The sequence below is a fragment of the Podarcis tiliguerta genome, assembly GCF_965153285.1.
Source record: "Podarcis tiliguerta genome assembly, chromosome: 2".
Lineage (NCBI taxonomy): Eukaryota > Metazoa > Chordata > Lepidosauria > Squamata > Lacertidae > Podarcis > Podarcis tiliguerta.
In genome coordinates this window covers 107,816,971-107,844,520 of record NC_139535.1, presented here as the reverse complement: position 1 = coordinate 107,844,520, position 27,550 = coordinate 107,816,971, and the positions used below count along the sequence as shown (strand labels likewise).

Genomic DNA, 27,550 nt, shown 5'->3' with positions numbered 1-27,550 from the left:
CAACGGTCAGGGATGATGGGAGTTGTAGTCCAACAACACCAGGAAGGAAGCAGGTTCTCCACCCTTGCTTTATTATGAATTGTGCATTTGTCATAGACAATGTTTCATTGCATTTCATGGTCATTTTGCCCTCTTTTCTTTCTGTGTATGTACCTATATATCAGGACGCGGGTGGCGCTGTGGGTTAAACCACAGAGCCTAGGACTTGCCGATCAGAAGGTCGGCGGTTTGAATCCCTGCGACGGGGTGAGCTCCCGTTGCTCAGTCCCAGCTCCTGCCAACCTAGCAGTTCAAAAGCACGTCAAAGTAGATAAATAGGTACCGTTCCAGTGGGAAGGTAAACGGCATTTCTGTGCGCTGCTCTGGTTCGCCAGAAGCGGCTTAGTCATGCTGGCCACATGACCCGGAAGCTGTACACCGGCTCCCTTGGCCTGTAAAGTGAGATGAGCGCCGCAACCCCAGAGTCGGTCACAACTGGACCTAATGGTCAGGGGTCCCTTTACCTTTTACCTATATATCAATATGCCTGCAAGCTGAGAATAACCAGGGTTATTGTTGTAAACTTCCCAGGACGCTCTTTGGAATCTTTTAAGTTAAATGAAATATAAATAAGCAAAACTTATTTTGGTTATGTAGTTGATGGAGTGCCCTCTAGCTCTCAAAAGCAGGTGCCACAATAAATCTGTTAGTCTTTAAGGAGCCGCAAGACTTCTCAAGCTCTTGTGTGTGTGTTTTTGCAAGGTTTTTTTTATTTCTAATGTAGAGTTGGCTGGACAGTGTTCTCGAAGCTACCAGCATGAGTTTGACCAAACTGCGGGAGGCAGTGGAAGACAGGAGTGCCTGGCGTGCTCTGGTCCAGGGGGTCACAAAGAGTCGGACACGACTAAACGACTAAACAACAATGTAGAGTCGAAAGTACAAACACAATCGCAAAATGTGTGAGCTGTGCAAAAGTTGTAAATTCAAGATAATGCAGAGCAGGTAATCTGTTTCAAAGAAAATTAAAACAGCAAAACACATCATGAGAGCCAGATTTTGCGATTTGGGAAGAGAGTTTTGCATATCTGAACTTGACACATAAGAAAGAAAATTACACCAAACAACACAGAAATGTTCCAGGCCTTCCTTTTTTGAGCAATTTTCTCTGCAATAGCCAGAGTGTGTATATGACTTTTATCTGTTTTTAAGGACGGCTAAGATGTCTGGTGGGACGTGGGTGGCACTGTGGGTTAAACCACAGAGCCTAGGACTTGCGATCAGAAGGTCGGCAGTTCGAATCCTCACGCCCGGGTGAGCTCCTGTTGCTCGGTCCCTGCTCCTGCCAACCTAGCAGTTCAAAAGCACGTCAAAGTGCAAGTAGATAAGTAGGTACCGCTCTGGCGGGAAGGTAAACGGCGTTTCCGTGCGCTGCTCTGGTTCGCCAGAAGTGGCTTAGTCATGCTGGTCACATGACCCGGAAGCTGTATGCCGGCTCCCTCGGCCAGTAAAGCGAGATGAGCGCCGCAACCTCAGAGTCAGTCACGACTGGACCTAATGGTCAGGGGTCCCTTTACCTTTACCTATAAGATGTCTTGTAGATTAGTTTCCATTGTTTGCAGTCTGTGACAAAACTGCACACAATTCCATTTGGATGTTGCTTTTATATTTTGCAGTTGCCTGTTTTAGATGTATGAATCACCTGTAGTGTTGTTGTTGTTGTTTTAATGGTGCTTTCATTCAGGATACAGAAAAGTTGCAATGGAATACCTTTTGGACAAGGCGTGTTGGACGTCGAGCTGAAGTTATTTCACACAGGGATACGGCATAGCTTTGTGCTAAGTCATTTGTCGTGGGGGAGCCTGCGCCTTGAATTTCCACATGCATTTTTCCCGAGCACAGATATGATGCGGAGGGCATGGAATCTTACTTAACAGCCTTTTTCGCCGCAGTGCGCACGCACGCGCGCACAGACGCACACTGCAACCCAACAAAGGGGCCCATGTTCTGGCCCAGCCAGCCGGGGGTGGATTGTATAACAAGGCAAAAGCACAAAAGGAGGCTGATGCTCCGGGAACTCTGACAGCGCCCTTGCAAGGAGGCCCTTGTCTTCGGAGTGACCAAGGATTTCCTAAACCCACACGGCCAAAAACGTGTGGCATCTAGGCCTGGAAAAAAAGAACAGCCTGGGATTCCATCTCTGCCTTTACGTCAGATTCCCTTTTACTATTGTACGGCTCTGGAAATTAGCGATCAATACGGAACAGAAAGGCCGTTGTTCCAGAGAGGGCGGGGAGCCAGCTGTTTATCTCGGGCCATGTCAATGCCCCTCTTGTTAGCATAGCTATTGCCAGCCCCCCCCCCCGGGGCCCCCACCCTTACTCTCAAGAACCACATGCAAGGCAGAAGACAAAGGACGGCCAAGTTTCTGCTGGTGGCAGGGAATATTTCCTCTAGAGATTATGGAACTAGAACCGACAAAGCTGGCTGAAGCCGGGTCGACTGGTGGCAAGCGTAGCTGCAGCTAGAACAACAGATGGATAAGAGGGGCTCAGGAAATGGAGCGCTGGGTGGGCCAAGAGATGGGGTCTGACCCTTCCCCAGCAGTGGGTAAGGAGGAAGAGAAAGCATACAGTGGTACCTTGGTTTTCCTAAAGCCCTAAACGGCCACGGCCCAGTATACCTGAAGGAGCATCTCCATCCCCATCATTCTGCCCGGACGCTGAGGTCCAGTGCCGAGGGCCTTCTGGCGGTTCCCTCGCTGCGAGAAGCCAAGTTACAGGGAACCAGGTAGAGGGCCTTCTCGGTAGTGGCACCCGCCCAGTGGAATGCCCTCCCATCAGATGTCAAAGAGATAAACAACTACCTGACATTTAGAAAACATCTGAAGGCAGCCCTGTTCAGGGAAGTTTCTAATGTGTGACATTTTGATGTATTTTTAATCCTTGTTGGAAGCCGCCTAGAGTGGCTGGGGAGACCCAGCCAGATGGGTGGGGTACAAATAATTTGTTGTTGTTGTTGTTGTTCAGTCCTGTTAATGAACTATTCAGTTTATGAACTCCACAAAACCGGAAGCTGTGTTCCAGTTTGTGAACTTTACCTCGGTCTACAAACGGAAGCCAAACAGTGGAAGGGCACTGGCGGCGGGAGGCCTCATTAGGGAAAGTGCTCCTCGGTTTAAGAATGGATTTTGTTTAAGAATGGACTTCCGGAATGGATTAAGTTCGTAAACCGAGGTACCACTGTATTCGGTTGGGATCCAGATTACCTGATGCACAGAGAAAAGGGCCCTGCCTGCATCCTTCGTACATAGTAACAAATCACCCTAGGGGTTGCAATAGTCAGAGGCTGAGGATGCCACAGGAGGCACCCAAGTCTGAATGGATGTGAGAGAAAACGTATCAGCAAGATATGGTGTCACAGCAGGAGATGGAACAATCATTATTGTTCAGAGTGGGGGAAAACAAGGACCAATTGGAACCCAACTAGATCCATCATCCATAGAGGACCATCACCATCACCAAAGGTTTGGGCTTGATGACCCAATCTTACGGTGGTTGGGCTACATGTTACACACTTTGATGTTAAAGTCATTCAATCCATTTCCAGGCTATTGTTTTGGGGCAGATACTGATCTCAGGCAAAGCGATGTCTGGTGCAGGTCCAGACAGGGCTCAGGCTGTGCTATCAGAGAGCAGAACTCTGAGGCTGCTTCAGCAAGCATCACATTGAGACCAGACCTAATAGAGCATAAGCAAGTACATCTTCACTCTCTGCTGAACATCACTTTTCAGTTCCTGCATCCTAGCCCAGTCCATTAGTCTTCTGTTCTGGCAGAGCAGGGAAGACTCTGGTTTCAGCCTCTGTGATGGAGTCTGAGGATAGCAACACAGGATCCTCAGGCCAGAGGGGGCACTTGTATCACAAGCTCCACCAGTGTGGTGTAGTGGTTAAGAGCGGTGGACTTGTAATCTGGCGAACCGGGTTCGATTCTCCGCTCCTCCACATGCAGCTGCTGGGTGACCTTGGGCCAGTCACACTTCTCTGAAGTCTCTCAGCCTCACTCACCTCACAGAGTGTTTGTTGTGGGGGAGGAAGGGGAAGGAGAATGTGAGCCGCTTTGAGACTCCTTCGGGTAGTGATAAAGTGGGATATCAAATCCAAACTACTCCTCCTCCTCCTCCCTCTTCTTCTTCTTCTTCTTCTTCTTCTTCTTCTTCTTCGGTTGATCCTGCATGTGTTCTTCCACTTCTGCTTCAGGGTCCACATCCTCATTCCCTGACGACGAGGAATCTGGCTCCAGGCATCTATAGGTTTACTTTGGCGTCTTGCAGACACAATACGTAGCATAATACATAATGCTGAACGTAATACATAACCATGATTTGTTTTCCTCGACCATAGTTAAGTCTCCATTGAACTTTGAATACCTAAACCATGATTTAGACCAGGGGTTCAGAAACTTGGGTCTCCAGTTGTTTTTTGACTACAGCTCCCATCATCCCTGACCACTGCTCCTGGTAGCTAGAGATGATTGGAGTTGTAGTCCAAAAGCAGCTGGAGACCCAAGTTTGGGAAACCCTGACCATAAAACCAGGATGTGAAACCATGAGCTGTTGGGATCTTAACCAGAGCTCCAGCTACAAATCATGGTTAATGTTGAGTATGGTTAAGTTTCAGACCAGAATACTGGAAGTTGCCCAAGAGGCAAAAAAGGCACTGCATCATGATACTGCTTTAGAGCAGTGTTTCCCAAACTTGGGTCTCTATTTTTGGACTACAACCCCATCATCCCTAGCTAGCAAGACCAGTGGTCAGGGATGATGGGAATTGTAGTCCGTAAAGAGCTGGAGACCCAAGTTTGAGAAACACGGCTTTAGAGTAAATTCTCTGAAACCAAGCCTTATGAGGAATGGTTGAGGGATTGGGAACGTTTAGCCTGGTAAAGAGGAGACTGAGAGGAGATATGGTAGACATCTTCAAATATCTTAAAGGCTGGAGGGTGGAACAAGCTTTGGAGAGCCAGTGTGGTGTAGTGGTTAAGAGCGGTAGATTCGTAATCTGGTGAACTGGGTTTGATTCTCCGCTCCTCCATGTGCAGCTGCTGGGTGACCTTGAGCCAGTCACACTTCTCTGAAGTCTCTCAGCCCCACTCACCTCGCAGAGTGTTTGTTGTGGGGGAGGAAGGGAAAGGAGAATGTTAGCCGCTTTGAGACTCCTTAGGGTAGTGATAAAGCGGGATATCAAATCCAAATTCCTCCTCTCCGTACGCAAGGACCCAAACCAATGGCTTCAAGTTACAAGAAAGGAGATTCCGCCTAAACATCAGGAAGATCTTTCTGACAGCAAGAGCTGTTCAACAGTGGAACAGACTCCAATGAGAGGTGGTAGACTCTCCTTCCATGGAGGTTTTTCAGCAGAGGTTAGATGGTCTAGTTGAGATTCCGGCATTGCAGGGGTTTGGTCTAGTTGTCGCTCGGGGTGGGGGGTGGGGTTCCTTCCAACTCTCCATTTCCATGATTCTATGAAATTCTGGGACGCGGGTGGCGCTGTGGGTTAAACCACAGAGCCTAGGACTTGCCGATCAGAAGGTCGGCGGTTCGAATCCCCACGACGGGGTGAGCTCCCGTTGCTTGGTCCCTGCTCCTGCCAACCTAGCAGTTCAAAAGCACGTCAAAGTGCAAGTAGATAAATAGGTACCACTCTGGTGGGAAGGTAAACGGCGTTTCTGTGCGCTGCTCTGGTTCTCCAGAAGCGGCTTAGTCATGCTGGCCACATGACCCGGAAGCTGCACGCCGGCTCCCTCGGCCAATAAAGCGAGATGAGCGCCGCAACCCCAGAATCACCCGCAACTGGACCTAATGGTCAGGGGTCCTTTTTGAAATTCTGAGGGGGAATGGAGCTGCCATGGAGCTAACCTGACCTCCTCCTGCTGGAGGGGAGCCCCCTCTCAGAGGGTCAGGGGGAGGGAAGGGAAACAGTTGCCTGAGCATGCTCTGAGTGGGAATGGGATTTATTCTGCCACAGATGTTCTCATTAAGGTCAGGTTTCCTCCAAGTACAGTATGTACAGTCTTTGCCGGTCACACCCTTCACAGAAAAGCGTTTTGGCACGACCCAGGCTCATCTTTCATTATCTCCCCCCCCCCCCGCCGCCCCGCTTGGAGAGGGCGCACGGTCGGGAGAGGGGCAGCCCATCTCACTGCCAGGGCCTCAAATTCGCGGAAATATGCAGGCATGCCCTGTCCGAGAATCCAGACTCCCCACTCTGCTTTAACTGGAAGGAAGACAATAAGATTGCCAAAAGCCTATAGAATTTGAATCCGCAGCACAGCGCTGGTGAGAGTAGAGAAAGAGGCGGGTGGGTTGGGGGGGAGAAAATCCTATTTTGGGATGTTTTAACTTAACAGGAGCATTGTGCCCAAGTCATGAGATGCAGCAGCAGTTCCGCTTGGCTCAGGATTCCTCATACTTTGGCTACGGAGCGGCATGCAGTCAATACCCCTGTATTGGGGTGGAAGCAAAGGGGAGTGGTCCCGAGTGGTCATCACCACCAATGTTTCAAGGCTTCACACACACCATACATTCAAAGTACTTTTAAGTTACATCCCACTCCCCAAAAAAGAATCATGCGAACTGCAGTTTACCCCATACAGAGCTACAGTTCCTAGAACCTTTAAAAGACTTACAGTGGTACCTCGGGTTACATACGCTTCAGGATACATACGCTTCAGGTTACAGACTCCGGTAAACCAGAAATAGCACTTCAGGTTAAGAACTTTGCTTCAGGATGAGAACAGAAATTGGGCTCCGGCGGCAGCAGGAACCGCCATTAGCTAAAGTTCAGGTTAAGAACAGTTTCAGGTTAAGAACGGACCTCCGGAACGAATTAAGTACTTAACCCGAGGTACCACTGTACAGTTCCCAGGATTCTTTTGAGTGGGGAATGTGCTTTAAATGTACAGTGGTACCTCGGGTTACATATGCCACAGGTTACAGTCAGGTTACAGACTCCGCTAACCCAGAAATAGTGCTTCAGGTTAAGAACTTTGGTTCAGGATGAGAACAGAAATCGTGCGGCAGCGGCACAGCAGCAACGGGATGCACCATTAGCTAAAGTGGTGTTTCAGGTTAGGAACAGTTTCAGGTTAAGAACGGACCTCCGGAACGAATTAAGTACGTAACCAGAGGTACCACTGTACTTCAAACATATGGTGTGTACACAGCCTCACCATTTGCAAAGGACACAGAACTTTGCTTTCTAGGGGCTTCCCTCTGTAGCCAGGCCAGGGATTGACAGATCTGTCAGTGCTGTTTCTCTCAGTTTCTCATTTTTCCAATCTTAAATTCAGCTGTCCACGTTTCCTCACGATATGGTTTTTAATCCTCATGAAATTTCATCAGCAGCTTAGTGCAAAATTGTCTCCTGATAAACACACTTTTGGTTTCGACTAACGCACACATTTTTGGAAACTTCTTCCCTCTACACAATGCATTTCTGGATGTTATTTGCACTAAATATATGTGTCCCTGCAGATATGCATCCTTTAAGTGCCTTGTTTTGATTGGAGAACGGCATTCGCAGTGCGAATTTCGAAGGGTCAAAGGGCACTTTCTGATTCAAAGGCGAACAAAATCGATTTCCTCCCCCATCCCTGAGCCAGGAGCAGCTTTGTGCCTCCCAAGTCTGCCGTCAAAACAGAGGAGAGATGCCATTGTGTCTGGTTTTTGGCAAGAACTTGCCTTACCCATGTAGACCCAGCCTTTCTGGCTGCATGAGCTCTGTGCGTGCATCTCAATTTATGGCCCTTCCCGCCCACGCATTGTTCCACCGAGCCCTCAATGCTGCCACTGTGCAGGGAGCAGATACCCACGACCGGCCAGCATGCAAAATGCTCCCCCCCCCAGTCCCCTTCCTGCCTCGCCCGCTGTGAATTGAGATGGAACGGAACATTCCACACCCACAAAGCTGAACACCCTATATTATTCAGGGTCCCGTCTCAGAACACACACACACACACGTCCTGAAAGGAACTGGTTCGATTCCTTGCCAGCAGAGGGACGCAGCCACTCCTGTCTTTTCCTGGTCCTAATCTGCCTCCATCGTAATGCTTCTCATGCTCTTGATGCAGTTGAGATCCTTGGAAACATAATAATAATAATAATAATAATAATAATAATAATAATAATAATAATTTATTCTTTGTACCCCGCCCATCTGGCTGGGTTTCCCCAGCCACTCTGGGCGGCTTCCACAAATACCAAAAATACACTAATATGTCATACATTAAAAACTTCGCTGAACAGGGCTGCCTTAAGATGTCTTCTGAATGTCAGGTAGTTGTTTATCAACTGATGGGAGGGCATTCCACAGGGCGGGTGCCACTACCAAGAAGGCCCTCTGCCTAGTTCCCTGTAGCTTTGCTTCTCGCAATGAGGGAACCGCCAGAAGGCCCTCGGCGCTGGACCTCAGCGTCCAGGCAGAACGATGGGGGTGGAGACGCTCCTTCAGGTATACTGGGCCGAGGCCGTTTAGGGCTTTAAAGGTCAGCACCAACACTTTGAATTGTGCTCGGAAACGTACTGGGAGCCAATGTAGGACTTTCAAGACCGGTGTTATGTGGTCTCGGCGGCCGCCCCCAGTCACCAGTCTAGCTGCTGCATTCTGGATTAGTTGTAGTTTCCGGGTCACCTTCAAAGGTAGCCCCACACAGAGCACATTGCAGTAGTCCAAGCGGGAGATAACTAGAGCATGCACCACTCTGGCGAGACAGTCCGCGGGCAGGTAGGGTCTCAGCCTGCGTACCAGGTGGAGCTGGTCCATATACCATTGCGATGTGGTCACCTCTGACCGCACCCCCTTGATTTACAGTAGGGCCTTTAGGGCAGTTCTGGTGCTGCTGTCATACAACCAGGGGAGCCATCTAGGGAGGGCTGTGGGGTGTGAGGGCCCCCAAAAATTTTCAAGGAGGGGGAGCTGCCCCTATACATTCCATGGCGGCCATGCGTGCATGCCGAACGATGGGTTCACTGCACTTGCACGCTCTGTGAGTGACGTCAGCAAGGGGCACGGGAGTGCAAGTGATGTCGTGTGGCACCAACCCCCTCAATCACATGTGCAAGACAGTGCGCTTGCAAACAACTATGTGCACTGGTCTTTTAAGGATCTTTGTACATGCAGGTGGGAATGCTGATCAAGCCAGGTTCCCCAGATCTGTGTTGGCTCCACTAAGCCAGAAATAATACCTTGGGTTAAGAACTTTGTTTCAGGATGAGAACAGAAATTGCGTGGCGGCGGTGCGGCGGCAACGGGAGGCCCCATTAGCTAAAGTGGTGCCTCAAGTTAAGAACAGTTTCAGGTTAAGAACGGACCTCCAGAACGAATTAAGTACTTAACCCGAGGTACCTCTGTACGTCTTCCCTTGTCTGGTGCAGCCTCCATTCCCACTCTTGTCTCCCAGATCAGTTATGGACCATAAACCCCACATCAGTAGAAAAAGGGCCCTGTTCTCTTGTACCATGCACATTGATGGTGGTATATAAACTCTAAAGACAGTGGGGCATATCTGGTGCACTCGCTGCTGTTGTTGGCTCATAAGGTGTTCTGCAGCTAGTATTTAAATTCATTTAAATTCTTCTTCAGCAGAGACGACAGATCCTTAATGACCAGAAAACCAGGGCTGGCATCTGCCACAGAGTTCTCCTTCATTCCTCCCTGATCTTGCTTGCTGATCTTCTTTGTTAGATCCTGATTAGGTCCTTCTGTAACATTGGTTTAGGGAAGCAAGCTAGTTAGGGGTGCTGAGAGCAGATAGGAGACCCCTATCTGGCCCCCTGAGTGGTTGAACAATCACTCCCTCTTCCCAAGGAACTGTGGGAATGGTAGTTCTGTGAGGGGAACAGCGGTTGCTATGTATATAAAAATAAATTTTGGCAATATGCAAAATAGCAGAGTAGCTTACAACTAGGAAGCTACTGGTAAATAACTCTTCTTGGTGATTGATAGTTTCTTTGTAAATATCTTTATTTTAGATGAATTAATCCGAAGAGCACGTTTGTCTCTGACTTAGCCCATTGCCAGCACGCAGCTCCCTTCAATAAACACACAAGACGTAACCGGCTGTACGTTTGAAAAAATAATATATACTATTCGTTGTATTGAATTGTAGATTTCAACAGAAGGAGCTCATAAAGTTCAACGAAAAAAGTAGAAGACTCAGTGGATCAGTTCATTCTCTAATCAGTTTATGCATAAGGTCCATATATGTGAAAGTGTCTATTCCACCTGTCTGTTCATAGAGTCCAACAATCCACACGAAAGGTTGTTGCAGATCCACAGAATCCATAGCTACTGCTATGCTATCAGATCCACTGTCCTGTGATATCATATATGAGTTTGCACTACTGATGAAGCCCAGGACGGCGAAACAAGGCTAATATTCCGGGAATCCTTGTCTTAGTCTCTGTGAAAGGATTCTGTGGAACTGCAACAACCTTTTGTGTGGGTTGTTGGACTCTATGTAAGAATGCAATACTACCTCTGTCAAAGGGGTTGCTTTCATGGAAACACGAACCTGTTAGGATATTTCCGTTCCACCTTAAAAGGGAGCAGGATGTTTGTGTCACAGCCTGCGTATTTCCTGTTTTACAGGATGTTTCTGTTGTGTCTTTGCTTTCGTTTCTCTCTCTGTGCCGGAACACTAAAGCAGGCAGTCATGGTTTTCTTTGTTCTGATCATAGAATCATAGAATCATAGAATCATAGAGTTGGAAGAGACCACAAGGGTCATCGAGTCCAACCCCCTGCCAAGCAGGAAACACCATCAGAGCACTCCTGACATATGGTTGTCAAGCCTCTGCTTAAAGACCTCCAAAGAAGGAGACTCCACCACACTCCTTGGCAGCAAATTCCACTGTCGAACAGCTCTTACTGTCAGGAAGTTCTTCCTAATGTTTAGGTGGAATCTTCTTTCTTGTAGTTTGGATCCATTGCTCCGTGTCTGCTTCTCTGGAGCAGCAGAAAACAACCTTTCTCCCTCCTCTATGTGACATCCTTTTATATATTTGAACATGGCTATCATATCACCCCTTAACCTCCTCTTCTCCAGGCTAAACATGCCCAGCTCCCTTAGCCGATCCTCATAAGGCATCGTTTCCAGGCCTTTGACCATTTTGGTTGCCCTCCTCTGTACACGTTCTAGTTTGTCAGTGTCCTTTACAAGTATTTACAAGTTTATTCAACGCTGTAAATATCATATTTACAAGTTTATTCAACGCTGAATAAACTTGTAAATATGCTCTCCTGAGTGCATCTTTTGCTGTGTGCATTATCTGCTGATAGAGCGTGCACGGCTCTGGAATGTGGCAAGCTATTTCTGGAGCTCGTGTCGCTAATTGCTGATACTGTGTGTCTACGGGAGATTGATGGACGTCCGGAGACGACGTGGAGTCATGATGGACTTTGTCTCCCTGGCAGTATCCCAACAGAACCAACCTCCGGAGCTGTAAACCTCTAGTCTCCACAATTCAAAGTGTTGGTGCTGACCTTTAAAGCCCAAAACATCCTTGGCCCTGTATACCTGAAGGAGCATCTCCACTCCCATCATTCAGCCCAGACACTGGTCTTCCAAAGGCCTTCTGGCGGTTCCCTCACTGCAAGAAGTGAGGTTACAGGGAACAAGGCAAAGGGCCTTCTTAGTAGTGGCGCCAACCCTGTGGAACGCCCTCCCATCAGATGTCAAGGAGATAAATAACTACAACCTTTAGAAGACATCTGAAGGCAGCCCTGTATCGGGAAGTTTTTGTGTTTAATGTTCTATTATGTTTTTGCATAGGGGTCGCGGGTGGTGCTGCGGGTTAAAGCCTCAGTGCCTAGGGCTTGCCGATCGAAAGGTCGGCGGTTCGAATCCCCGCGGCGGGGTGCGCTCCCACTGTTCGGTCCCAGCGCCAGCCAACCTAGCAGTTTGAAAGCACCCCTGGGTGCAAGTAGATAAATAGGGACCGCTTACTAGCGGGAAGGTAAACGGCGTTTCCGTGTGCGGCTCTGGCTCGCCAGAGCAGCAATGTCACGCTGGCCATGTGACCCGGAAGTGTCTTCGGACAGCGCTGGCCCTTGGCCTCTTTGAGTGAGATGGGCGCACAACCCTAGAGTCTGTCAAGACTGGCCCGTACGGGCAGGGGTACCTTTACCTTTACCTTTTTATGTTTTTGTATATGCTGGAAGCCTCCCAGAGTGGCTGGGGCAACCCAAGCAGATGGGTGGGGTACAAATAATAACATTAGTATTACTATTAAAAATTGCCGCTGGATTTTTACTTTTTGGGTAGGGTATCCCCAGCTGCACTCCACAATGGTGTAGTGTTTCATCATGGAGGCACCATGATTGGCAGTGCTACATCTGTTGAGCATCTGCCTGTCACCCGAATCTCCTTGAGTTACTTTTGTAAAAAAAAGAAAGAAAACAACTAATAAGTTTAATAAATATATTAAAACTCTTGCTTTTTTAAACAGATGATCTAATGAGGCACAGTGACCACTGTATCAGTGGCGTAGCGTGGGTTGTCAGCACCCAGGGCAAGGCAAGTAATTTGCGCCCCCCCCGCTGCACTGTCCTTCCCCCAGATAGTCCCTTGCTCTCTCTTCGCACCGCACCACACACCTGGCACCCTCCCCTCCACAGTGGGCGGTGACCCGGCGGCTCGGATTGGATTCGCACAGCCAGCACTGCAGTGAGAGAGAGTGAGTGAGCCAGGTAGGGGCAGAGGGCTGCAAGTGCGAGCGCCCCCCCCAGATGTTGCGCCCGGTGCGGCCGGCCCCCCCTGCACCCCCCACGCTACGCCACTGCACTGTACTACTAAGAATAATATCTGTGCTGGTTATGTGAAGGTGTGAGACAGGCACACACACGTTCTTTCAGCATGGGCATCATGCCAACGGGTCACCACACTGTACAAGTCGTTCCATGCCATGGCTTCAAGGCAGGGGACCCGCTGAGAAGCTTAAGGTACATCACTGCAGCAGGGTGTTTTGCTGCGGGTTCGTCTCATTGGCTACATCCGACCGCCGGCCCATCACTCCTGATTTTCAAGATAACCGAGATGTTTCGCATAGGCAGCCCGCCTATTAACTGGCTCTGGCCAGAGGAGCTGCCGCCTCGCCTGGCATTAATCCTTGGAGGAAAGTTTTGTGTTGGCTCTTGGGTGACGGATTGAACTTCATGTTCTCCTGGCTCATCATAACTTTAAAGGGCAACTTGGGATTCGAAAGTAGCCTCAAAGATTTGGAGGCCCATGTTTTTCTCCAAGGGCAGTGCCAACAGAATTGAAAGAGCATGGCCGTGAGTTGGGCCCTCCCCAGCTCAGACCGATAGCTATAATTGTTGGCCAGTGTGGCTCAGAGACCTGGGTTGAAATCCACATACTATGTCCCACTTTTCCTTAGGACATCCTATTTTCATTGGAGAAATGTTGGAGAGTATGTCAGCAGGTTCTTCTTATGTTCTTATCTACAACACAAAATTATATTGGTTTCATATTTCTAATAATAATAATAATAATAATAATAATAATAATAATAATAATAATTATACCTCCCATCTGGCTGGGCTCCCCCAGCCACTCTGGGTGGCTTCAACAAAATATTAAAATACAGTAATGCATCAAACATTAAAAGCTTCCCTAAACAGGGCTGCCTTCAGATGTCTTCTAAAAGTCTGGTAGTTGTTCTTCTCTTTGACATCTGGTGGGAGGGTGTTCCACAGGGCGGGTGCCACCACCGAGAAAGCCCTCTGCCTGGTTCCCTGTAACCTGGCTTCTCGCAGTGAGGAAGTGAATTGTTATGACAGCAAAGAAACCTGCTATTTCTTCATTGGAGGTTTTGAAGCCAATTGCCATAGATGCTTTAGTTGAAATTCTTGCATTTCAAAGGGTTGGACTAGATCACCCTCGGGGTCCCTTCCAACTCTATGATTCTACAATTTGTAGTTTGGTGCAGTGGTGTAGCGGGGGTTGACAGCGCCCAGGGCTGCGTGGAGGGAGGGAAACAGACAGAGTTCACATGTGCATTTAACTGCCTAACAGTGTCCGCATCACCCAGAAGATCACAGCGACAATGATAAGAAAAGAAGAGTAGTTTCGTTGTCTGGAGAGGTCGCTTCCTGGTTTGCATGGAGGAACCGTTTTCAACGGAGCCCAACGATGGAAGCGCACAGTTATATTGAGAGAGCCCTGAGTGTTGAAATTTTGTGCCCCGACGGGGTGAGCTCCTGTTGCTCGGTCCCTGCTCCTGCCAACCTAGCAGTTCGAAAGCACATCAAAGTGCAAATAGATAAATAGGTACCACTCCGGCGGGAAGGTAAACGGTGTTTCCGTGCACAGCTTTTTTGCTGCTGCATCACACTGTTAAGCTTATAGTCTAAAGAGAACCCTGGATCCGTTTCACATGCACTACTGGCAAGCTCGGCACGCAGGTGGTGCTGTGGGTTAAACCACAGAGCCTAGGACTTGTCGATCAGAAGGTTGGCGGTTCGAATCCGCACGACGGGGTGAGCTCCTTTTGCTCGGTCCCTGCTCCTGCCAACCTAGCAGTTCGAAAGCACATGAAAGTGCAAATAGATAAATAGGTACCACTCCGGCGGGAAGGTAAACGGTGTTTTCGTGCGCGGCTCTGGTTCGCCGGAAGTGGCTCAGTCATGCTGGCCACATGACCCGGAAGCTGTACGCCGGCTCCCTCAGCCAATAAAGCGAGATGAGCGCCGCAACCCCAGATTCGGTCACGACTGGACCTAATGGTCAGGGGTCCTTTAACAACTTGGCCCCCGGGGCAACTGCCCCTGTGGCCCCCTGCACGCTGCGCCATTGGGGTTACAGGTTCTGCCCCTCTGATCTCTGGACTGAAATATTCACATTGCTATTCTTTGCTCTGTGCAAAGCAACCTTTCCCATAGCTGATTCAATCTCTCCCTCGTGGATTGCATAGGATATAGCTGGTGAGTCACATATTCCTCAGGAGGAGACGGGACTCTCTTTGCTTCCTCTCTGTATTTAAACACCATTCTTTCAGCGACCTGATGAAACCCTTACCCAAAGGAGAGTGCCACTACAGGCAGGGACACTGGGCAGCCTTTGATTTGGTGCCAGGTAGAGAATTATTCCAGCCAGTGGGGGAGAGCAGGGAGATCATGATTCCCGGCCTATTTTGGGGAGAACAAATCAACAGCACAACAGGTGGTGAGCCTTACAGCTGCTGCCCGGGGGATATTACTTACTGTTCAAGGGCATCAGAGTTTCCACATGGGCTCACCGTCCTGTGATCCCACCCACCTCTTGGCACTGAGCTACTGTCCCATCGTAAAGCCACTCCCCGCACCCAGCTCTCTGTGAGCCTCAATTCCCATGGAAAGAGCACGCCTGGCAAAAGATTTGGTTAGGTAGCTGGTCAAGCTCTGCAAGAGATGCTTCTCTCTTTCATGTCCCTCTTGTAGGAGGTGCAGTGGTACCACAGGTTACATACGCTTCAGGTTACATATGCTTCAGGTTGCAGACTCCGCTAACCCAGAAATAGTACCTCGGGTTAAGAACTTTGCTTCAGGATGAGAACAGAAATCATGCTCCGGCGGCGCGGTGGCAGAGGAAGGCCCCTTTAGCTAAAGTGGTGCTTCAGGTTAAGAACAGTTTCAGGTTAAGAATGGACCTCCGGAACGAATTAAGTACTTAACCCGAGGTACCACTGTACTCTGTACTGAAATGTTATTCATGCCTCAACAAGGATCCTTCTGCTTGGAGAAAAGTATGTGTGTGTTACTGGGATGTGGGTGGCGCTGTGGGTTAAACCACAGAGCCTAGGATTTGCCGACCAGAAGGTGAATTTGTTGTGCAGTGCTTAGGGTGACCGAGCCACTTTCATAGAATCATAGTGTTATGTACTAAGCTTGGATCCTAGAACAATAGGCAAGTAGGATCCTAGAATGCAACAACTGATTGGCTTGCAGGAGAAGACCAATCAGGCTCCAGGAGGAAGTTAATCAGCCTATTAGGCTGGTAGGATCGTAGAATGCAACAACTGATTAGCCTGCGGGAGAAGACCAATCAGGCTGCAGGAGGGAAGCAGAATCAGCCAATCAGACGGGACTCAGTGTGTAAATAATGTATATTAAAGCCTGAGGTTTTTTTGGGGGGATTCAATTACTGTTTTACAAGCTGCAATAAAGAGCATGAAATCACTATAGGACTCCGAGTATATTTCACCTAGAGTCAGAAGGGACCCCGAGAATCATCTAGTCCAACCCCTTCCAATTGCACAAACAATATTGACAGTGCAGCACAACCTGGGAGAGATTGAAGAGCATGGGTGCAAACTGATTCCTGAAATTAAGAGAAAATCCAGGGACTGTGGTCAGGAGGTAAGCAGAACTCTAATCTCCCGGCTGCCTGTTCAGATCCAAGCTCAGCTGCTTGCTCCTATCATTTACCTTACCTGAGACATGCCCATGAGGCTCCTCTAAGAGGATCAGGGAATGTTACCATGGCAACCAGATGCCTTCCAACCACAGTGTCCGGGTGGGGTACTAGCATCTGAGAGGGGATTCCTTGCATTGGCACAACTCCCTGTGGTCTAATTATTTGCTTAGAGTCTTGATCGGGAACCAGTTCTATTGGAGGAGCAGAGGGGCAAGGATGTAATTTAATAGCCTTTTGGGATGGTAGTGTGTATTACTTCACTGGCTTCAAAATGCAGCCCTGTTGTGGGGCTCGTTCTGCCAAGGGGGTCCCTTTGCCTTCTTACCACAGCTATTGCAGCTGCTTTTGAGAAGATACAAGGGGTGTTCAGGTCAAGGAGAGCAGTTCTCATCGGCTCCTGACAAAACCGTCAACCCCTGAGAAAATTGCTAGGGCAGCCTCTCCTGCACCTTCCCTGGGGCTGTGCAAGAAAGGCCCATGTGCCCCAGTGACATCAGCTGATGGGCAGGTGGGCGTGGTTTGGGGGAAAGGATCTCCTGGGGGCTAGAGGCTCCCCACTCCTGGCCTGGAGTCCCAACAACACACGTGTCAAGTTCAGTTCTGACGTCACTCATTCAGTGGCGTAGCGTGGGTTGTCAGCACCCGGGGCAAGGCAAGTAATTTGTGCCCCCTAACCCGGGGCAAGGCAAGTAATTTGCGCCCCCCGCTGCACTGTCCCTCCCCCAGATAGTCCCTCGCTCTCTCTCCGCACCGCACCGCATGCCTGGCACCCTCCCCTCCACAGTGGGCGGCGACCCGGCGGCTCGGATCGGATTCGCACAGCCAGCACTGCAGTGAGAGAGAGTGAGTGAGCCAGGTAGGGGCAGAGAGCTGCGAGTGCGAGCGCCCCCCCCCAGATGTTGCGCCCGGTGCGGCCGGCCCCCCCTGCACCCCCCACGCTACACCACTGCACTCACTGGCTTAAAAAGCTGAAATGTGGGAGGAGGCATCTTGCCATTTCTAGTGCCTTGGCCCTCCAGTTGTTTTTGGCCTACAGCTCCCATGATCCTTAGCTAGCAGGACCAGTGGTCAGGGATGGTGGGAATTGTAGTCTCAAAACATCTGGAGGGCTGAGGTTGAGGAAGCCCGCTTTAAGACATCTGTTGAAGACCTTACCTTTTCAACATCTTTTAAGTGGATATTTTTATTCCAGTTTGTGGACACTTCCAAACTCTTTTTGGGTGGGATTCAGTCATGTACAGTGGTACCTCAGGTTACAGCCACTTCAGGTTACAGGCGCTTCAAGTTACAGACTAACCCAGAAATAGTACCTCAGGTTAAGAACTTTGCTTCAGGATGAGAACAGAAATTGCTTGGTGGCGGCACGGCAGCAGCGGGAGGCCCCATTAGCTAAAGTGGTACCTCAGCTTAAGAACAGTTTCAGGTTAAGAACGGTCCTCCAGAATGAATTAAGTTCTTAACCTGAGGTACCACTGTACCAGCAAATTTAGGTTGTGCAATTATAAACCGATTGGGGAGTCTTGCAAAGCAAACCCGCTTTCGGAATAGATCAGACTTTTTGCAGCAAGGAAAGTAAAAGTAAAATGCATGGGAATGAATAAATAAATAAATAAATAAATAATTTTGTTAGTCATCTTATCTTGCCCAAGGCAAGCTCAAGTGACTTACAACCAGCCAAGCAAACAAACAGATGAACAAACACACTGGAAAGTGTGAGATAATACTTTATTTGATGCAATATCACCTAAGCTTCCCACAAGTGAATCAGAATAAATGCTCATTACATAGCCAGCATTGTCTAGTTTCCCTGCAAACAAATGATTCTCAACAAACAGGTCATCCAGAAATGCCCTATATCTGTATTGGATTTGAAATGGTTTATATATATGTTTTTTGGGACGCGGGTGGTGCTGTGGGTAAAACCTCAGTGCCTAGGACTTACCGATCGCATGGTCGGCGGTTCGAATCCCCATGGCGGGGTGCGCTCCCGTCGTTCGGTCCCAGCGCCTGCCAACCTAGCAGTTCGAAAGCACCTCTGGGTGCAAGTAGATAAATAGGGACCGCTTACCAGTGGGAAGGTAAACGGCGTTCCATGTGCTGCGCTGGCTCGCCAGATGCAGCTTGTCACGTGACCCGGAAGTGTCTGCGGACGGCGCTGGCTCCTGGCCTATAGAGTGAGATGAGCGCACAACCCTAGAGTCTGGCAAGACTGGCCTGTACGGGCAGGGGTACCTTTACCTTTATATATATGTTTTATTGTTAATTGCTTTGAGATGTTTCATGGGAAGTGATTCATAAATGCAACAAAATATTGTCAAGCCTTTCACCTGCGTTTGGCTAAAACCATTCTCACCTGTTCTCCATTTCAAAAAGCTGCATGGGCCAAGAATTATAAACTGGCAACAACAATAACTGCGTAATGCCAAGATGAAAGTATGGTGTTGAGGCATGAGAGGAGCACCGGAGGTATTGGAAAGCCCTTACAAGAAGATAAATTTGTACAGTGGTACCTCGGGTTAAGAACTTAATTCATTCTGGAGGTCCATTCTTAACCTGAAACTGTTCTTAACCTGAAGCAACACTTTAGCTAATGGGGTCTCCTGTTGCCGCTGCGCCATTTCTGTTCTCATCCTGAAGCAAAGTTCTGAACCCAAGGTACTATTTCTGGGTTAGCAGAGTCTGTAACCTGAAGCATCCGTAACCTGAAGCATCTGTAACCTGAGGTACCACTGTACCTGGTGACCCGCTTGGCAGCTCTGAAAAGTGTATGCTTTCAAGCACTAGATAGCTCAGTTGGTTAGAGCGTGGTGCTGATAATGTCATGGTTGCAGGTTCAATCCCTGTATGGGACAGCTGCAGTGCAGAGGGCTGGACCAGATGATTCACAGGGTGCTTCCAACTCTATGATTCTAAGACAAAAAACACGCTGATTTCGGGATCATTTGATGCAATCCCTTTGAAACTTTGTACGGAATCATTTTGAAACAAGTCAAAACAACCCTTCCTTCCTTCCTGTTTAAGCAAAGGAATTTCTACATTATGGTCAAACTGAACTAGGTATACATGCCGATTTATAATTGTTTACATCAGCATGCAGACCTATGGGATGCTTCAAGCCTCGTTCCACTTTTTCCTCAAGAGTTTTTGCCTAGTTCAAATCTTCCTGTCAGGGCAAGTGGCTGGAACAGGTCAGCAGTAACTCGCAGGGTGTTAGGTAAGGTTAAATCTTTATTCAAAGAAACAAAACGGCTCAGGCCTATTGAGCACAGCACCTCCTCCTAGATCTTGCCCCAATTAGGACATTGTGAGGACCAAATTAGATCTTGCCCAAATTAGATCTTCTCCTCTCCTGGGTCTGCAGCAGACTGTTAATCGAAAATGCCTTCTTGCATAAATTTCTGGGCAGGTGGAAATTTGATAAGAAAAATAAGCCGGCACGTTAAAAAATATAAAGAGATCCTAGAATTCTCTGAGCATCTGCTTTTGTTCTTAAGTTGTCCTTAATATCTGAAGCTGCCAGATGGGCGTGGGTAGCAGGAAGCAGCAAGTTCTGATTATTGCTACTCTGTGCTGTGCTAATATTGTTTTCTGTTGTATAAGTCTTAATTTAAGATTCAGTCAATACCTTAGATACAGTGGTACCTCGGTTTACGAACAGCCCTGTTTGCGAACTATTCGGTTTACGAACTCTGCAAAACCGGAAGTAGTGTCCCAGTTTGCGAACTTTACTTTGGTCTAAGAACGGAATCCGAACGGTGGAAGGGCACTGGTGGTGAGAGGCCTCATTAGGGAAAGCGCATCTCAGTTTAAGAACGGTTTCAGTTTAAGAACAGACTTCCGGAACAGATTAAGTTTGTAAACTGAGGTACCACTGTACTTGGAATCTATTGGGCTCCTTTAAAGGTAAAAGGTAAAGGTACCCCTGCCCGTACGGGCCAGTCTTGACAGACTCTAGGGTTGTGCACCCATCTCACTCAAGAGGCCGGGGCCAGTGCTGTCCACAGACACTTCCGGGTCACGTGGCCAGCGTGATATCGCTGCTCTGGCGAGCCAGCGCAGCACACGGAAACGCCGTTTACCTTCCCGCTAGTAAGCGATCCCTATTTATCTACTTGCCCCCAGGGATGCTTTCGAACTGCTAGGTTGGCAGGCGCTGGGACCGAACAACGGGAGCGCACCCCGCCGCGGGGATTCGAACCGCCGACCTTTCGATCGGCAAGCCCTAGGCGCTGAGGCTTTTATCCACAGCGCCACCCGCATTGTATAAAAAAAGGACTAGCTAAGATAACTCTGTGTTGGAGATGTGGCAGGGACATGTGGCTTGCCTGAAACATATGTTTGTATAGTGTTCCACACTTAACCAAATTCTGGGAGATAATGCTGGGCTGTGCAACTATGACTGCAAAAAAAGTCAAATCTTTCAGAGGAGTGTATTCTTTTGAACTATATACCTATTGTATGGAAATTAACAATGGGGCAACCAGAATTGATTCCACGTGCCCTAATGATGGCCAAGAGAAACTGATGAACTGGAAGAATTAAACATATGATTCCCTTTAATCAATGGGCCGACAATATGACAACTTATGAACCGAGTGCTTACAGGTGTAGACTTTGTTTGGATAAAGATGACAACATCTGGAATGAGTTTGTGCCGAATGTAGTAGGCTATTAACATCTACATTTGCATTAGGATAACACTATATCAATTTACAGTGGTACCTCGGGTTAAGAACTTAATTCGTTCTGGAGGTCTGTTCTTAACCTGAAACTGTTCTTAACCAGAGGTACCACTTTAGCTAATGGGGCCTCCCGCTGCCACCGCACCGGGATTTCTGTTCTCATCCCGAAGCAAAGCTCTTAACCCGAGGTACTATTTCTGGGTTAGCGGAGTCTGTAACCTGAAGCGTCTGTAACCCGAGGTACCGCCGCATTTAAGAGTTTATAGGAGTATATTACATTGCATTTTTGCAGATTGTTTCTCTCTCTCTTCCTTATATACATATTTGTTCACCTCCCATCTTTTTTTCTCTGTATCACATTATTTCTTTATAATTATTATTTTTTCAATAAAAATATTAATTAAAAAAAAATCTCCGTGTTATGCTACCGCTTTCCGAAGCCAGATCCCTCTTTGCAGGCTGGGTCCTGGTCCTGGGTTCACCACTGGTGTGATCCAGAACAGCTGTTTAGATGCATCTTGTAGGCTAAACATTCCAGTTGGTGGAACACAGGCATTGCCTAAAGGGAGGGAGACCCTACTGTGTCAGATCTGTTGCTATCAACGGGCTGTTGGGAGGTGGGGTGGGGCAGCCCCCACTGAGCTGACAAATGCCAGGCTTATCTCTGCCACCCAAATAGCCCCTTCTTAATCCGCACCACAGGTGGTGCCGAGTGGGGCTTGGCAGGGAACACTGGGCAAGCCACATCAGTGCCAGGCCTTGAACCCCGCCCGTGACATAGGAGGGGCGGGCTTGGAGGAGACACTTGGAAGGGTGGTTCCTCAGAACTACTCTGAGAATGCAGTGGCATCCCTACACAGAAATCATTCTGCCTTAGAAACAGCCTGCAGTCGAGATTGTATGGCCAAATAATAATAGTAATAATACAGTGGAACCTTGGTTCTCAAACGCCTTGGTACTTGAACATTTCAGCTCCTGAACGCCGGAAACCTGGAACAAAATAAAAAAATGCCTTCCAGTAGCACCTTAGAGACCAACTAAGTTAAGTAGTTATTAAGGGACACGGGTGGCGCTGTGGGTTAAACCACGGAGCCTAGAAGTTGCCGATCAGAAGGTCGGTGGTTCGAATCCCTGCGACAGGGTGAGCTCCCGTTGCTCGGTTCCTGCTCCTGCCAACCTAGCAGTTCGAAAGCACCTCAAAGTGCAAGTAGATAAATAGGTACCGCTCTGGCAGGAAGGTAAACGGCGTTTCCGTGCGCTGCTCTGGTTCGGCAGAAGCGGCTTAGTCATGCTGGCCACGACTCGGAAGCTGTACGCCGGCTCCCTCGGCCAATAAAGCGAGATGAGCGCCGCAACCCCAGAGTTGGTCACGACTGGACCTAATGGTCAGGGGTCCCTTTGCTTTTAAGTTAGTTATTGGTATGAGCTTTTGTGTGCATGCACACTTCTTCAGAATGCACATGACATGGAACAGGGAGAAAGCTTGTTTTCTCCTGCTCTGGAGGGCAAGACTCAGGAGATTCTGACTCAACTTTCTGACAGCAAGAGCTGTTTGACAGTGAAATGGACTCCCTTGCGGGGCTTTTAAAGCAGAGATTGGGAGGCCATCTGTCATGGATGTTTGGATGCCGGGGATTGTACAAGATGACTTGTCCCTTCCGATTCTATGATTTTCAAAACCTCTCAAGCAGAATGTGTACAGTGTTACTTCTCAAAGTGATCACAGTTTGCTTGCTTAAGGATGGAGTTATCAACCACCTCAAAGTTGGCAAGTTCTATCATTTTATCAGATTTGTGCAAAATGAGCGAATACCCCTTTTTAAAGTAATGCTATTTATATTTTCATTAAGAGCATCTGCTGAAGACAGTGAGAGATTCCTGCTTGGGGGAGTGAACACACCTGCTATTTTTACTGCTGGTACGCTGACTTTGGGGTCATAGCTCAGGGATAGGGGCACATAGGTTTACATACCGTATTTTTCGCTCTATAGGACGCACTTTGTTTTAGAGGGGGAGAACAAGAAAAAAAAATTCTCTCCCTCTCTGCTCAGCGCCCCTTCAGCGAAGCGGCAAGAGAAACGGAGCCCCTTCCATTTCTCCTCCTGCTTGGCTGAAGGGGCACTGCGTAGCTCTCCCTCTCTGCTGAAGCCAGGAGAGTCTTGCTCTCCCGGCTTCAGCAAAAGGAACCCGAAGCCTCCAGAGGCTTCAGGCGGCTATCCCTGAAGCCTTCAGAGCGCAGCGCGAGTTCCCACAGCGCGAGAGTCTTGCTCTCCCGGCTTCAGCGAAAGGAACCTGAAGCCTGCGGATCGCAGGTCCCTGAAGCCTGGAGAGCAACGCGAAGCCTCCGGAGCGCGGAGGGAGCGCTCCCCCTGCGCTTTGGAGGCTTCGCATTGCTATCGCTGAAGCCAAGGAGCTTGCATTCGCTCCATAGGATGCACACACATTTCCCCTTAATTTTTGGAGGGGAAAAAGTGCATCCTATAGAGCGAAAAATACGGTACATTAAGTCTCCAGGTTCGATCCTGGTAATCTTCTCCAAGAGACAGCTGGAAGAGAAGCTGCAGATAAGTGGACAATGGTCTTAACGCTTTGTGAAAAGCAGCAGCTTATGTTTCACAAAACCTGTTTGACCAGGAAAGACGGCGACACAAAAGTGCACACATGACATAAGGAGGCAGTGCCTGACTCCCGCTTTAACCTTTCAAGTTAAGATAAGCTAGGACAGAAAACCCAGAAAGAGACTGTCTCATTTTAAAAGGAAACTCCAGTTTCAAACAGCTCGTTTTACACCGGCACACACGTCTCGCGATCAAGCAAAGAAACAAAGTCGGATTAGAAGTACATCTACTCAGGTTTTTTTTTTTAATTCAATATATTAAATATATATTAATAATTGGAAAAAAGTCACATACTGGAAATTGGAAAGGAGGGATAGACAAATATAAATGTCAAAAAAAAAAAAAGTTTGGCAGACTTTACAATACAAAGTTATATACACAGAAAGGCAGAAGGTGTCCTGCAAATTTAGGGCGAAGCACATTTCTCAGCGGCTCAAACAGAAGAGCCCTCCCCCCCCCCCGCTTTCCCTCCTCTGCCATTCATTCAATCATCCATTCATCTGTATTTACAAAGCCAACGTGCCCATCCTCTTATATACAACTTTTACACACACAAAAAAGAACACAAAAACACCATCCGACAAAACTTGGCCGCCCCTGACGAAGCGGCAGGTGGGAAGAACAAGCTATCAGAGGGATATGTGCTTACTTACGGCAAAACTGCGCCGCCACTCCCCCCCAAGTTGCACCGAGTTCAAGATTGCAAGCAGCTTTTACGGAAGGGAGTTGGAAAAACAAAAAACCTCATCCAGTTCCCATACTTGAGAGGGAATTCTTTGCCAGGGCCAGGAACATGGATAAAGTAAGAGAAGGCAATTCTTTTTTCTTTAAATCCCTAACCAGCCTTTAAAAAAACCAACAAAAAACACAAAACACCAACATATTCCACATGTATTACACAAAGCTGATCTGTGCAACTGTATGGAATTTAGGCGTCGCATTGCACGTGTGGAGCCGTTGGCAAGTTACATGGGAAAGGCAGCATTATATAGGGATATTGTGCATGTAACCCTAGAAGGCACACCGGGATATTCCCCCCTCCCCACCGCTCCCCACAAGGTTAAAAAAAAGAAGAACACAAACTCCAAAAAAGTTGTCGGAAGTTCAGAGAGAGGAAGAGGAGACGAGAGAAGGAGAGCAATGTCCCACTAAACTCCAAGATCAAAAAGGGTGGACGAAAGGAGAAAGGGGTGGGTGGGCATGATAACGCTAGTGGCCTTCATCATCCGACCACTAGGCTTAAAAATTTTAAACATCCTCTGTAATGTCTCTGGGGGAGAAAAATGTCCCTGCAAACTCCCCTCCAGGTGATGGGGTGGCAAGGAAATCCCCTCTGCCAGTTTCTGTCCATCTGCCAGCCCCTCCCCAAATATATATATAAAGCCACCCTCCCCCCAAACAGGAAGAACCACTGATTCACGGCAGCTTCCTTCCTTCCTTCGGAGTCCTCAGAAAGGCAGCGTGTCCATGAATATTTTGTCCACGATGGGCGGCGGGGGGACCAGATCCTCGAGCTTCAGGTAGAAGATGCGCTGGAGCCCTTGAGTGCACAAGGTACGGAGTTCGGGGAGCTTGCCCAGCAGCTTCGAGAGGCAGTTTGGGTGGAGCTGCTCGTTGGTGGTGGAAGTCACGTGGTCTTTAAGGCAGCTGACAATGCGGTTCTGGAGGTCTTCAACCTTCTTTGGCTCTTTTAACCCATGGCGGTCTGGTTTGGAGATGCCGGCGAAAAGGAGGAAATGGCGGCGGCAGCAAAGAAAGAATAGGGAAGGAGCTGTTAAACACGAGAGCGAACCAAGGACATCTCCTAGTATGCCCCGAAGAGGACCTTAAATAAGCATCGTTTATAGAGGTCCCGGGCCCTAAGGAAGTCAGATTATCCTCCACCAGGGCCAGGGCCTTCTTAGTGATGGCTCCGACCTGGTGGAATGCTCTGTCCCATGAGACCAGGGCCCTGCAGGATTTAACTTCCTTCCGCAGGGCCTGTAAGACAGAGCTATTCTACCTGGCTTTCAATTTGAACTTAGCCTTATCTTTCCTTCCCTCTCTTTCCCCTTTTTATTAAGATTACCCGCTCCGGGATCCCACAGCTAATTCTCCCCTGGTCTCCTCGCTGGCCCAAATAGGACTAATTTAGCCAGCTAGCCCTGGTGATCACCTAATGTTTATTGGATGGATTTCCCCCCTAAATTGATTTTTGAATTCTGAATTTATTGCTATTCACATTTCATACTGTATTTTATGCTGTTTTTTGTTGCATCAATAAGTGTTTTAAATTTGTTGTTAGCTGCCCTGAGCCCGGTTTTCTGAACCGGGAAGGGCGGGGTGTAAATAAAAAATTATTCTTATTTATTATTCTCCCTGATGCAGTCAGACATATTGGGCTCCCTAAGGTCCCATAAGTATCTCATGGTGTTCCATGCTACTCAGGTGTCGGGACATAGCGAAAGAAGGACCGGGGGGACTGTGTCCCCGGGCGCAGATTTTTGAAAGGGCACAAGGGGAAACAACTGGGCGCACCCACGACAGGCTCCCTCCCTCGCCAAGCCACGCCTGGGCTCGGCTTTCAGGACTGGAGTGGTGGTGCCTTCCAGATATTGCTGGACACCCCCTCCCAGAGCAAGTAAAGGTAAAGGGACCCCTAACCATTAGGTCCAGTCGTGGCCGACTCTGGGGTTGCGGCACTCATCTAACTTTATTGGCCGAGGGAACCGGTGTACAGCTTCCGGGTCATGTGGCCAGCATGACTAAGCCGCTTCTGGTGAACCAGTGCAGCGCATGGAAACGCCGTTTACCTTCCCGCTGGAGCGGTACCTATTTATCTACTTGCACTTTGACGTGCTTTCAAACTGCTAGGTTGGCAGGAGCAGGGACCGAGCAACGGGAGCTCACCCTGTCGTGGAGATTTGAACCGCCGACCTTCTGATCAGTAAGTCCTAGGCTCTGTGGTTTAACCCACAGTGCCACCTGCGTCCCTCCCAGAGCAAGTAGATCTGATCTATCCCTTTCTCTGAAGGCGCCTAGAGATGTCACAAACTGATTGGCAGCCTTAAGCACCTCCCTTCCAGAGATCCGGGGCTTCCTCGATCCTGCCTATCAACCTGCGCTTTCCGCAGCCTCACCCGTGCACCCCGGAGAACCACCCCAGTGATGTGGGCGCCGGGCCTACCTGTGATGATGACAAGCGCCGCGAGGCAGGAGAAGGAGGGCACATCGATGTTCATGCGGTGGAGGCTCTGGGAGAACTCGATGATGGAGTCAATCCACTCTCCAAAGCCTCGGACACACTGCATCCGATGGAGCACCACTCCGTTGCAGAATATCAGCTTGCCTTCTTCTGGCTTGGACCTGCATAAGAGAGAGAGAGAGAGAGCACGGTTTGAGTTGAAACTTGGACAGTGTGTGTCGGCCACTGGAGGGAAGGGCATAGAGCCAGCAGGGCAAGCCATGGGAGTTTGCCGGGCAATGTTGGCTTGGACTGGGCAGTTGGAGCTCATTGCCAAACGCTGCTGCTTCGCTGGAACTTGGAATCCCAGGGTCACAGGCAGGCACAGCATTTGTTCCAGACAGAGGTCTTGAGTCGAGGAGCCTCCTGAACTGGCTGTGAAAGCCATGTCTGCTCCCACTAGGCTCTCCTACCCACCCACTTTGGGGCAAAAACAGCACCTGTGGTCTTCTCTCTCCCACAATTCCCTTGTCCCAGCATGACACGCCGAAGCCCTTCCCTTCCAGAGTAAGGAAAGAGAGACTGTAAACAAAGGCTTCCTTTGCTCACAGCGTCCCCTATCAGATGTCTAAAAAGGTAAAGGGACCCCTGACCAT

The 27,550-nt window shown here is 48.8% G+C and overlaps 1 protein-coding gene across 3 annotated transcripts in view; it reads right to left on the bottom strand.

The window, feature by feature from the left end:
* Positions 1 to 23,945: 23,945 nt before the first annotated feature.
* The window catches only part of NR4A1 (nuclear receptor subfamily 4 group A member 1), a 41,466-nt gene continuing 37,861 nt past the window's right edge, over positions 23,946 to 27,550 (bottom strand). For all 3 annotated transcript variants that reach the window (XM_083427575.1, XM_083427576.1, XM_083427577.1), the window contains exons 6-7: positions 26,898 to 27,076; positions 23,946 to 25,436 (exon numbers count right to left, since the gene is read on the bottom strand). In XM_083427575.1, the coding sequence (XP_083283701.1) occupies positions 25,180 to 25,436; positions 26,898 to 27,076 (436 nt within the window). In that variant the 3' untranslated portion in view covers positions 23,946 to 25,179. The remainder of the gene's footprint in view (positions 25,437 to 26,897; positions 27,077 to 27,550) is intronic.